The sequence below is a fragment of the Penaeus monodon genome, chromosome 38 (genome assembly GCF_015228065.2).
Source record: "Penaeus monodon isolate SGIC_2016 chromosome 38, NSTDA_Pmon_1, whole genome shotgun sequence".
Taxonomy (NCBI): domain Eukaryota; kingdom Metazoa; phylum Arthropoda; class Malacostraca; order Decapoda; family Penaeidae; genus Penaeus; species Penaeus monodon.
The window spans coordinates 4,519,922-4,532,421 of NC_051423.1; the positions used below are offsets into that span (position 1 = coordinate 4,519,922).

At 33.8% G+C, this 12,500-nt stretch overlaps 3 protein-coding genes across 3 annotated transcripts in view; all 3 read right to left on the bottom strand.

The window, feature by feature from the left end:
* LOC119596832 overlaps window positions 1-3,187 on the bottom strand; it is a 3,836-nt gene extending 649 nt beyond the window's left edge. Inside the window, exons 1-4 of the mRNA XM_037946175.1 lie at window positions 2,737-3,187; window positions 2,402-2,476; window positions 964-1,023; window positions 1-382 (exon numbers count right to left, since the gene is read on the bottom strand). The exon at window positions 1-382 is cut by the window's left edge and continues 649 nt beyond it. Of these exons, the coding sequence (XP_037802103.1) occupies window positions 1-382; window positions 964-1,023; window positions 2,402-2,476; window positions 2,737-2,748 (529 nt within the window). The 5' untranslated portion in view covers window positions 2,749-3,187. The remainder of the gene's footprint in view (window positions 383-963; window positions 1,024-2,401; window positions 2,477-2,736) is intronic.
* Window positions 3,188-7,495: 4,308 nt separating this feature from the next.
* On the bottom strand, window positions 7,496-8,428 carry LOC119596971. The gene is made up of 4 exons (XM_037946374.1): window positions 8,400-8,428; window positions 8,170-8,256; window positions 7,987-8,046; window positions 7,496-7,888 (listed from the first exon to the last, which is right to left on the bottom strand). The coding sequence occupies exons 1-4, from the start codon at window positions 8,409-8,411 to the stop codon at window positions 7,544-7,546; spliced, it is 504 nt and encodes a 167-aa protein (XP_037802302.1). The 5' UTR covers window positions 8,412-8,428; the 3' UTR covers window positions 7,496-7,543.
* A 2,115-nt stretch (window positions 8,429-10,543) lies between these two features.
* On the bottom strand, window positions 10,544-10,953 carry LOC119596670 (pro-resilin-like). The gene has a single exon (XM_037946001.1). It carries the CDS (start codon window positions 10,951-10,953, stop codon window positions 10,639-10,641), a length of 315 nt encoding a protein of 104 aa, XP_037801929.1. The 3' UTR covers window positions 10,544-10,638.
* Between the last annotated feature and the right edge of the window lie 1,547 nt (window positions 10,954-12,500).

The following is a 12,500-nucleotide window of genomic DNA, read 5'->3' on the forward strand; positions in this document are numbered from 1 at the left end:
AGATTCCTCTGTCCTTCGATTCCGGTGCGGTGTAACGGGGTCTGGGGGGAGTATAATCCGGGGCCTCGCGGTATTCTTCCTCCTCTAATTCGGGGGCGGAATAAGCTCGTCTCGGTGAGGAATATTCCCGGATCTCGTGGGATTCCGGATACTGAGCCTCGCCCTCGTAGCTGACTTCGGCCACGTAGCCGTCGTCGCCGTCCACGACGTACTTGACGGTCTGCAGGCGGCCGTCGGGGAGCTGCACGTAGTAGGATCCCTGGGTGTGGTCGTCGTCACGGGCTTCCTGGTGGCCGAAGTCGTTGCCGGAGTCGTCGTCCTTCACTGCCCATTCGAAGTCGTACTTAGCGGGACCGTACTCCTCGGAGTTTTCTCCTGAGTCCTGAAGATGAGATAAAGCCTCATCCGAAAAAAAGATCACCCGTAGTTTTTTTGTGTACATCAACACCTCAGTAATAAGATGAATCATATACATAATATCATTTTATTCATTAAAATCTGAAATATACGAGAGCAAATCACCTGTAAAAATTGAACTACTAAAAATGAGTTTCGCTCATTACTAATCTGAATAGCATTAAAAAGAAAATAGTTTATAAAATAAATAATTTTCAAAACCTCACTGAATAATATTCTTCCTTTAATTGAAGTTCCTTGCTTGCTTCATAACATAATGTAAGCACTAAATAAGTATTTAATCACCTACGTATTGACCTGGTTGAAAATGTATCGAGGAACCCATTCAAGCAACCTGAATAGAAACCTATATAATAATCTAAAGAACTTTAAACTGCCTATATAGTAACTAATACAATACTCAACTTAGGAATCTATTCCTGTAACATTTATACTGCTTTAACTCATCAACATTAGTAGCCTATCAATTATTTGTTAAATACTGATAAGCTTCGCAACATTAGGACAGCAATAAAGTAATATATAGCACAGTAAAGTATTCCATACCTGCGGGACGCGGTAAACGGGACGCGACCCAGTTGTCTCAGCTGAGGATCCTCCTGCATGCTGTTGGGTGATGATCACTTTCATTAAGGAGATATATTATTTTTGAAGAAAATTATAAGTTAGTAAATATATGTGTGTGCGTGTTTGTGTGTATATGTATATATATATATATATATATATATATATATATATATATATATATATATATATATATATATATATATATATATATATAAATGTATATGTATATATGTATATGTGTGTGTGTGTGTGTGTGTGTGTGTGTGTGTGTGTGTGTGTGTGCGTGCGTGCGTGCGTGCGTGTGTGTGTGTATTTGTGCATGCATGTATGGATGCATGTATATATGAATGCACATATGAATGGATGGATGGATGTGTGCATGTCTGTATGATACATGTGAGTATGCATGTAGGTATATATTAATGCATGTGCGTATATATGTATGTATGTTCACGAAAGCATATATATGAATGTACAATCGTTGATGATTCATCGGTGTTTTAGTTTTCTGTTTAAGACGTATTCGTGACTCTACTCATAAGTTGATTTTTATCAGCCTACGAGATAATATCACAAATAAACAGGAAAAAAACACACAACCAAAATATGTTTCTAGCTGTTAGTATGGTGATGTTTGCCTATTACTAATGGCCGAGTTTTGTTTTGCAGTGAGAAAAGGAGAATCCACCGAGACAGATGTAGAAATGGTCTGAATAAACATTGATATTTTTCTTCAAACCAGTCCCGTATGTCATTTCCGTGCTCTGCATTTTCTGTATTTAAAATGCAAACGTAAGAAAAGGTTCCATAGCACTGATTTTCCACTGTGGAAATATCCTCATAGACAGCTCTTCCATATATGAAGAGGATGGGATTGATTGACTATTCACAATTATCAACCGCGTCCTCAGCTAAGGTCATTAGCGGCGACTACCTTGAGGCACCAAAATGTTGAAATATTTAACGCAACCACCACGGATTTATGTTCTGTTCCGTGTAGTATTTTTTTGTGTGTGAATTTCGCTACATATAGATGGCTCCACGTGTGCTCAGCCAGCAAGGAGTCTATCCTGATTTCCCCATTCCTTGAATTGGAGGGAAAATGTGTTTTTCTCTTTAATACAGTTGATATCGATACTGTTATTGATGTTATGATTATTAAAATCCTGATAACATGCAAGACAATGAAGCAATGCAAAAGACCTTTTCCAAAAGTCAAGGAAAAGGGTAAACAGGTGAGAGAGGAAGGACTAATAACTGACTCCTTGGTGACTAAGCACTTGTAGAGCCATCTATGTGTAAATACAATAAATAAACTTGTATTGCAGTGGGCATGGCATGTATTCTTGCCATACGTGCCGACTGGGTTAAGACGCTACCAATCTATCAATAAGTGTCTCTCATAATGAATACTTACGCGTGGAGGCTCGTAGAGGTAGGTAGGAGGAGAATCGGCTGCGACGACAAGAGCCGTGACGGCAAGAATCCAAATCTGTGAATTGATATATTGTAAGATTGAATCACCATTTTTTTGTTACGATCGCTAGGTGTCATCTAAGATATTTTGCATATATCCTCACATCAAATCCGCTACGACTATTGTCATTCATATTCGCATGCGTTCATCTCTAATCAACAAGCAATCTAAAATCTAAGTTAATGATAATAAACTTTGATCACCTTATGAGCACTCAATATGCTAATAACTGATCATTGTCACGTGGATAGAACAGCGAGGAAAAATTTACTTACCTGACACTTCATCTTTCCTCAGGTGATGATCGCTTCACACTACCGATGCCCTAAAATCGGACTCACTATATATATATGTATCCGAGGTCGTGACGTCACGTCTGAACCCCGTCCGACACTACCTGCTCTCCTTTTTTCGTTCCTGGACTTCAGGCACGAGAAAAAAAACTGAGTTGCTGTTAACTTCCCCGAGAGAATTTCCTCGTGGCACGATGTCGATTTTTTTTTTTTTTTTATTCAGTAGTGATATGGATCAAGGCGTGAGAGAAAATGGATGCATCGATGGTTGGTATATAGATTCGCACCAGTGACTAGACAAAATTGTCTCAGTGACTAGGATATAGGCATGTTAGTAGCTAGATGTAGACATATCAGTAACTGTTTATAGACGTATTATAGATTAGCTGTAGACGTATCACAAGGTAGATGTAGATATTAAATTATTAGATGATGATATTAATGATTGATGTAGGTGTATCGATGTAGACATAATAATAGACGTAGGTACGTTAATGTAAAGATGCAGACGTATCACTGGCTGTGTAAATATAACGTATCTGTGGCTAGATGTAGACATATTGTAGCAAGAAGTAGTTATATTGATTGGACGAAAACTGTAATAGGTTAGATACAGACGCATTATACCCTAGATATAAACTTGATATTGGTTATATTTCTGTGTATCAGTGGCCATTTGTAGAACAATGTCAGCCGCTACACAAAACTGTATCAATGGCTAGATGTTGGCATATCACAGGTTAGGTGTAGACATGTCAGTGACTAGATATAAACGTATTAATAGCTAGATGTAGACATACCAATTGCTAGATGTAGATAAATCAGTTGGTTAAGTGTAGACATATCACTAGTTAGATGTAGACATAAAATCGGATAGTTGTAGGCATATCACAGTTAGGTGGAGAAGTGGCTTGAAGTAGAATTATCATGGCTAGATGTAGACGTAGCAGTAAGTAGAAACACATTTATTAATGGCTATATATAAACTAGTAAGTGGCTAGATGTAGATGGGAAAGTAGCCAGATGTAGACTATTAATAGTTAGACATGAAAGTATGCGTCTTTATGTAGACATAAAGTGGCTAGAAACAGACATATCATTGGGTATATATAAACGTGTCAATGGCTAAATGTAGACATATTAAAAACTAGATATAAACGTGTCTAGATAAATGCATCAATGGCAATATGCAGATGTATAAACTTTGCTTTGATAAAATGAATTTTCGATCCGAAGGGGACAAATCAAAATGTCAATGTCACCCGAAAGCTAAAGGGAAAGGTCAGCCGGAGATGTGACAGGCGAAGGAGAGAAACTACCGAGATTTCTCAACGCTTAAACCAAATTTCTCTCTCCTCGTTTCAAAAGAGCATTTCGCACGCGGCGTCGGATTACCAATGTCTTCATTATCAGGTGACAAAAGGGCCATTCTGGATGTATCTCCTCGCGTCTGACCTCGTGTACCAGCGAGCGAGACAAGGTGAAATTCCTGTGCAATTACTCTGTCGTCGTGACCGTCTTTCCAATGCTCCAGATACTTATTTCCTTTTTCCTTGTTCTCCGAGACGCCTTGTTCCTTATCTGTTTCTTGCTCTGGATTTCCCTTATATAATGTTCAGCATGTTAATTGTGCTTTTGTTTTTACGTTTGTTCCATTGCGTTGAAAATTTTCTTGACATTATCTGTTCGCTGTGTAATATCCTGCAGTGTCATATGCCAATATTAAATACTTATCCTAAAGACACGCAGAAATAAAATAATAATAATAAATCAAACCCAAACCAAACAGTAAGAAGGAAAAACGTAATAATGCTAAACATACGACAAACTTTAAAATAAATTCGACCCCCCCCCCAAAAAAAAAAAAAAAACGACATCAAAAATAGCGCTGACTTAAAAACAAAATACGAACGGGAGGCGTCAGGGTGTTTCAAAACAGAGGAAGTCTTTTTTTTTCTTTTTGTAGAGTTTCCAAGCGGGAAGTGTTGCCAAGCGCGGGAGGAAGTTGTCGCACGAAGCATGAAGTCTCTTCAAGGAAAGTAGGCGAAGATGTTGCAACAGCTGAATCGATCTTTTTGTTTCGTTTCCATGCAAGTTTTAACGTCTAAAGCTTGGCTGTCTACTTCCGTTCTTAGTTTTATTAATTTTTTTTTTCTCGTTATTCATCGTTACTATCGTTGTCTTTATTACATGTTCTATCATTACGATCATTGCCGTTAGGACAACGTAAATATTCCATCTATCATCATTAGAAGTTGCATAATTATTCAGATTATCAATATGATTGCTACCACTATTGTTTGTTTTGTTATTTCTATCAATGGCATTATAGTATTTGTAATGTACTATGTATTGTATTATCATTTATTACTATGTTTTAATCTTTTATCGTATGTTGTGTTTTCATTATTGTTTGTTTTCTTTCACCATCATTATTGTTATTATTATTCCTATTTTTTGTCATAATAATAATAACAAAATAATGATAATGATATTATAATGACAAAAATAATATTAATAACAATAGTAATAATAATGACAGTAACAATAAAGTTGATAATAATAACAATAGTAATCGTAATGTTAATAATAACAATACTGCTGCTACTGCGAATAATAATAATAATAATAAAATAATAATAATAACAATAATGGTATCAATAACAAAGTCATTATTATTATCAGTATTATCATCATTATTATTATTGTTGTTGTTTTTTATTGCTGTTATCATCATCACTATCACGATCATTATCATCATTAATATTACCATTATCATTACCATCACCGATATCAGTAATATCATTATCATCATCGTTATCATCCTCATCATAATTCACATTGTCAGTGTATTCATGCGCAGGTGTTTTAAGACTAATATTACATTAATGTTGGTCGTGTTGATGCCAGTAGAAAGAACAATAGTGATAATTGTCATGCAATTGGTCATATTCATAGGATGATAATAAGGATGATAATGATGATGATGTGGAGGAGGAGGAGGAGGAGGATTGATTTCTGATTTCATGATATTATTATCGGTATTATTATCATTATCAATATAATTACTGTTATTATTTCCTATTAATTTATTACTATTGTTATTGTTTTCGTTCATTTTATCATTATTGTAAGCATTATTACTATTATTATTGTTGTTTTTATTATCATTAGTAGTAGTAGTAATAGTATTATTGTCATTATTATCATTATTATCATTATTATTATCATTATTATCATTATTATTATTATCATCATGATTATTATTATTATTATTATTATTATTATCATTATTATTGTTGCTGTTGTTGTTATTATTTTCATTATCACATTCATTGTGATTGTTATCATTGCTATTATTATCATTATTATTGTGATTACTATTGTTATCATTATCATAATTATCATTATAATTATTGTCATATTCATCTTTATCATCATTATTATTACCATTGTTATTATTACTATTAATTTTTTAACTATTATTATTACTGTCATTACTTTTTTATTAGCATTATTAACTTATATTGTTATTGTTGCTTATTGTTATATTATTATTATCATTTATTATTATCACTATTATCATTATCCTTTATTTTTATATAATTACTATTATTATATAATACTATTATCACTATTATCATTATCATTATTATAATTAGTAGTAGTAGTAGTAGTAGTATTGTTATTATCACTATTATTGTTACCTTTTTTATATTGTTATGACTTTTCACTATCCTTAACATCATCATCTTCGTTACTGTTTTCATTTTCATGTTAACTTTTATGAAATAAAGCAATACCTTGTCGGAAAATGAATGAAATGAAAAAAAGAAATTACATTCCTTACAAGGCGACAGTTTGTACGTCAAAAATTGGTTTTAGGTATGTCAGATATTTATCGTGAATGTGCAGCAAATACAGCTTGTTTCTAAAATCGCCCTTCAAGGTATAACTATACAGTGAATTCTTTTATTTCTTATTTTCTTCCCTGGAGGTATTTAAGACTATCATATTTAATCTAACTACAAGAATTCTACACCAATAGTAGTCCTCTCCTCCATATATATTTTCATTATTATATAAACACAACCCGTTCCATCTTGGCTTGTTCTGGCAGAGTTACCTAAGAAACTGTAGATTTACAAGCAAGAGTTGCTTGCAACTGCTAGAAATACATTGTAAGAAATTTATCAATCATTTAAATGAACACTTGAAAGTAACAGCTCAGATTAAAATAATAATAATAATAATAATAATAATAAATAAATAAATAAATGATTAAGAGTCATACTTAAAGTGAGAGAAGTGGTTATTACTATTGCTCCTATCATGATCCTTTCTCATTATTATCACTATCACCATGAACATCATTATCGTTATAATAATATTTGATGAGTTCATATTACTACCATTACTATTATTATCAGCAGCAGCAGCATTTGCGTTTTCGCCAATTAATGATATACAGCACATTTTGCTATTGTTATCTTACGTTATTATTTAATAAAGGTTTGCCTGTGATTGTATTATTATTACAAAGTGTTAAGATTTTTTTTTCTTGTGAAGCACCCAACGTAGTCGCAGCGGATTTAATTCCACATAATATGTGGTATTAAATGTGCTACAAACTATATAGTAACAGAAGGCACCAACAAGGTTTATTTTTAGAATAAGCACTCCAGGTTATGCATGTTCTACTTTACTATCATTAAATATACAAATAAGTTATATTCACGCCATGCCAAATCGTAGTCACCAGGCTTGTTATCCGTCATTTTTGCCAGTTTTACAAAGGTGAGCCATAAAATCTTGAGGGAGCTCGAACGACCGTTTCGAACGAGTCCTCGCCTGAGTCTGAGTATCGGCCTCGAGACACGCGATATTCCTCGGACTCAGGATGCTGAGCCTCGCCCTCGTACTCCACCTCGGCCACGTAGCCAGAGTCGCCGTCCACATAGTACTTGACAGTCTGCAAGCGAGTGTCGGGAAGCTGCACGTAGTACGAGCCTTGGGTGTAGTCTCCGTCGCGGGACTCCTGGTGGCCGAAGTGGTTGCCGGAGTAGTCGTGTTTCACGGCCCAGTCGAAGTCGTACTTTGCAGGTCCATATTCAACAGAATCTTCATCAGATCTCTGTAAATACATAAGTAAAATGTATGATGCTCTGGTACATTTCATTGCCTCCGATAGCATCTCTACGATTCCAAGGACTTCAGTAAAATATGACTCACATCGTTATGACGATAGATGGTGCGACTTTCTGATGACGTTTCGGATGAACCATCTGATTCCTGAAATCAAACAACCGCTGAATTACTTCGAACACATCTCATTATCTTCATGGTTCTAGTCTACTTAGCCCAATATTATACAGTAATGCTCAAAACAAATAACGACAAATATTTATGCTTTACTTGAGTTCTATCCCGAGGAACTCCGTAGAAGGACGAAGATTGGGAATCCGACGCAGCAAAGGCGGCGAGAGCCAGCAGAAGAGCGAGCTAGAGAGGAAAGAACGCGTGAGAGAAATGTTGACCAAACGTTCTAAGACAGCGATCAATATTGTTTACTAGAAACAGAACTAACTTCCTTTATATAAATGTAGTTCAATATATAAAGTAGTTGGTGGCAGTCAGCATCTCACCTGAGTGTTCATGGTGCGACCAGAGACGTGGAAACACTGACCCAATTCGCCACCGCAGCGCCGGATTTATAGGGTCGAGGGGAAGGTGGCACGAGGCGATGACCTGTTTTTCCTTTGATTTAGCAATGCATTTGAGTGACTCCTTTGACTTCGATGCAAATAAGGTACCGATATACATGCTCAACATTTTTCACTTTCAAGGTTCGCGAAACATTCTGCCAGCTAATGTTATTTCTCGAAATCAGCTTTGTAAACCTCATAAACGAAGCATTTATCTCCGGAATTAAGAGTAAACTTATCGTTTTTAATGGATTGTTCTTTTCATATATGTTTTTGTTTTAATGTTCCCATTTCCCAAAGTCGATATTGAGAGATTTTATGTGGAAATTTGTAAAAAAAAATATATTTACATATGCGGATGAATAGACACTCAAACATATACTTGTATATATACACATACGCATATATATATATATATATATATATATATATATATATATATATATATATATATATATATGTGTGTGTGTGTGTGTGTGTGTGTGTGTGTGTGTGTGTGTGTGTATACATGTATGCATGCATATAATATATTATGTGTATGTGTCTGTGTGTGTATGTATGTGTGTGTGTACGTGCATAATCTAATCTTCTATCTGATTACACACACACACACATATATGTGTGTGTGTGTGCGTTGTGTTGTGCTGTGTGTGTTGTGTGTATGTGTATGTGTGTGTGTGATGTGTGTGTCTGTGTGTTATGTGTGTGATGTGTGTGTGTATGTATGTGTGTGTGTGAATAATATATAGAGAGAGATAGCTATATAGATAACTTACATTATACATTCATTCATTTACACACAAATACAAACAGATATATACATATATACACATATATATTATATATGTATGTATGTATATACATAAATATATATCATTGTTCATATCATGATCTTTATCATCAAAATAACAATTAATATCTTTATTAGTATGTAAGTGTTATTACCAATATCATATATAACTCTCATGCAATTTGTATCCGAGATTACCACTTAGAGCTGTCAGTTAATATCAGGGAATAAATATAGCGCAATAAACCTATTGAAAAGCAGTTTATAGTATTCAATTTTTTACAAGATCGAGGATGAACATTTGAAAAATAAAATCAAACCTATTCGTCAGTAATGGAGTACATACAATTTACTCAGCTAAAAAAAAAAAGAAAAAAGAAAAAGAAAAAAACAGCTTTATCATTGCTATAACTGTTTCTATAACCAGTAACCTATTTGTTTTATTTGTTGTTTGTGATTTCTTCATATATGTATATAAAAAAGGTTTTCATTGTTATTATCAAGATGTCACAGGGACCCATACAAGTGATTTTCCAACTTTTTGAGCCCTTGGCCAGCTTTTGTCGCCTAATTGCTCGTGACACACTGCCCTTCTGACGTGTGTGGCGATAATAAAACTATGATAAAGCGTATTCAATTAAATCTTATTACTTCATTTTTTTCTCTCTCTGTCTATATCTATTTGCCATTTTATGTATATGCATGTATATGTCTGTATACATATGAATATATATGTGTATATATATGCCTGTATACATATAGGAATATATATATATATATATATATATATATATATATATATATATATATATATATATATATATGTAAATTGCGTGTGTCCATATGCATATTTATATGAATAATATACATTATATTTTATATGTTTGTTTTTCTCATTCTCTAATCTTTCTAATTCCCGTATTTTCTCTGTTAAAATATCAGGCAAATTGTCCTTAGCCCTCTCCCGTCTGAGAACTGCCCATGGCCCACGCACACCCAGCCCTTCTAAGCCACAATGATTCCTATACCGAGGTTCCATTATCATATTGATATTATAAGCCCATTTAAACGGCGATTAAGTGAGGATAGTCTTCCATGATATTTGTGTTTAGTTTAATGTAACGGAAAGTAAGATATTTAAAATAGAGACAGTAAATGTATAGTAAATATGTAATTTAGTTATCTGTTTATTCACTGTTAAAGAAAGAAAGAAAAAAATGGACACGCATAGGGTTGGAAACTTTTTGGGTTAACTAGAAATGAAAATAAATACCTGCTTGTCATGCATGCTATACTTTAGTACAGTTAATATACAGATAAGTTAAATTCACATAATATCCATATGAGATCATAGTCATAGAAGCGAGATATGTCCTTTTCGTCTAAGCATTACAAAGGTGAGCCATAAAATCTTGAGGGAGCTCGAACGACCGTTTCGGACGAGTCTTCGCCTGAGTCTGAGTATCGGCCTCGAGACACTCGATACTCCTCGGACTCAGGATGCTGAGCCTCGCCCTCGTACTCCACCTCGGCCACGTAGCCAGAGTCGCCGTCCACGTAGTACTTGACAGTCTGCAAGCGAGTGTCGGGAAGCTGCACGTAGTACGAGCCTTGGGTGTAGTCTCCGTCGCGGGACTCATGGTGGCCGAAGTGGTTGCCGGAGTAGTCGTGCTTCACGGCCCAGTCGAAGGTACCGATATACATGCTCAACAATTTTCACTTTCAAGATTAGCGAAACATTCTGCCAGCTAATGATATTTTTCGAAATATGCTTTGTATCTGCGAAATTAAGAGTAAACTTATCGTTTTTAATGGATTGTTCTTTTCATATATGTTTTTGTTTGATGTTACCATTTCCCAAAGTAAATATTAAGGGATTTTATGTGGAAATTTGTAGAAAAAAATATTGACATATGCGGATGAATTGACACTCAAACATATACTTGTATATATACACATACGCATATATATATATATATATATATATATATATATATATATATATATATATATTTATTTATTTATATATATGTGTGTGTGTGTGTGTATACATGTATGCATGCATATAGTATAATATGTGTTTGAGTCTGTGTGTGTGTGTATGTATGTACGCGTGTGTGTGTGTGTACGTGCATAATCTAATCTTCTATCTGATTGCATACACACACACATTATATATATATATATATATATATATATATATATATATATATATATGTGTGTGTGTGTGTGTGTGTGTGTGTGTGTGTGTGTGTGTTATGTTGTGTTGTGTGTGTTGTGTTGTGTTGTGTGTGTGATGTGTGTGTATGTATGTGTGTGTGAAAAATACATATAGAGAGATAGCTACATAGATTAAACTTAAATTGTACCTTTATTCATTTACACACACATACAAACAGATATATACATATATATTATATATGTATGTATGTATGTACATAAATATATGCTATTGTTCATATCATGATCTTTATCATCAAAATAACAATTAATATCTTTATTAGTATGTAAGTTTTATTACCAATATCATATACAACTCATGCAATTTGTATCCTAGGAAACTTCTTAGAGTTGTCAGTTAATATCAGGGAATAAGTATAGCGCAATAAACCTTTTGAAAAACAGTTTATAGTATTCAATTTTTTACAAGATCGAGGATGAACATTTGAAAAATAAAATCAAACCTATTCGTAAGTAATGGAGTACATACAATTTACTCAGCTAAAAAAAAAAAAAAAAAAAAAAAAAAAAAAAAAAAAAAAACTCAGCTTTATCATTGCTATAACTGTTTCTATAACCAGTAACCTATTTGTTTTATTTGTTGTCTGTGATTTCTTCGTATATGTATATTAAAAAGGTTTTCATTATTCTCAAGATGTTACAGGGACCCATATAATTGGTTTTCCAACTTTTTGAGCCCTTGGCCTGCTTTTATTGCCTAAGTGCTCGTGACACACTACCCTTCTGACCTGTGTGGCGATAATAAAACTATGATAAAGCGTATTCAATTAAATCTTATTACTTCATTTTTTTAATCTCTCTCTGTCTATGTCTATTTGCCATTTTATGTATATGCGTGTATATGTCTGTATACATATGAATATATATGTATATATATGCATGTATACATATAGAAATATATATATATATGTAAATTGCATGTGTCCATATGCATATTTATATGAATAATATACATAATTTATATGTTTGTTTTTCTCATTATCTAATCTTTCTAATTCCCGTATTTTCTC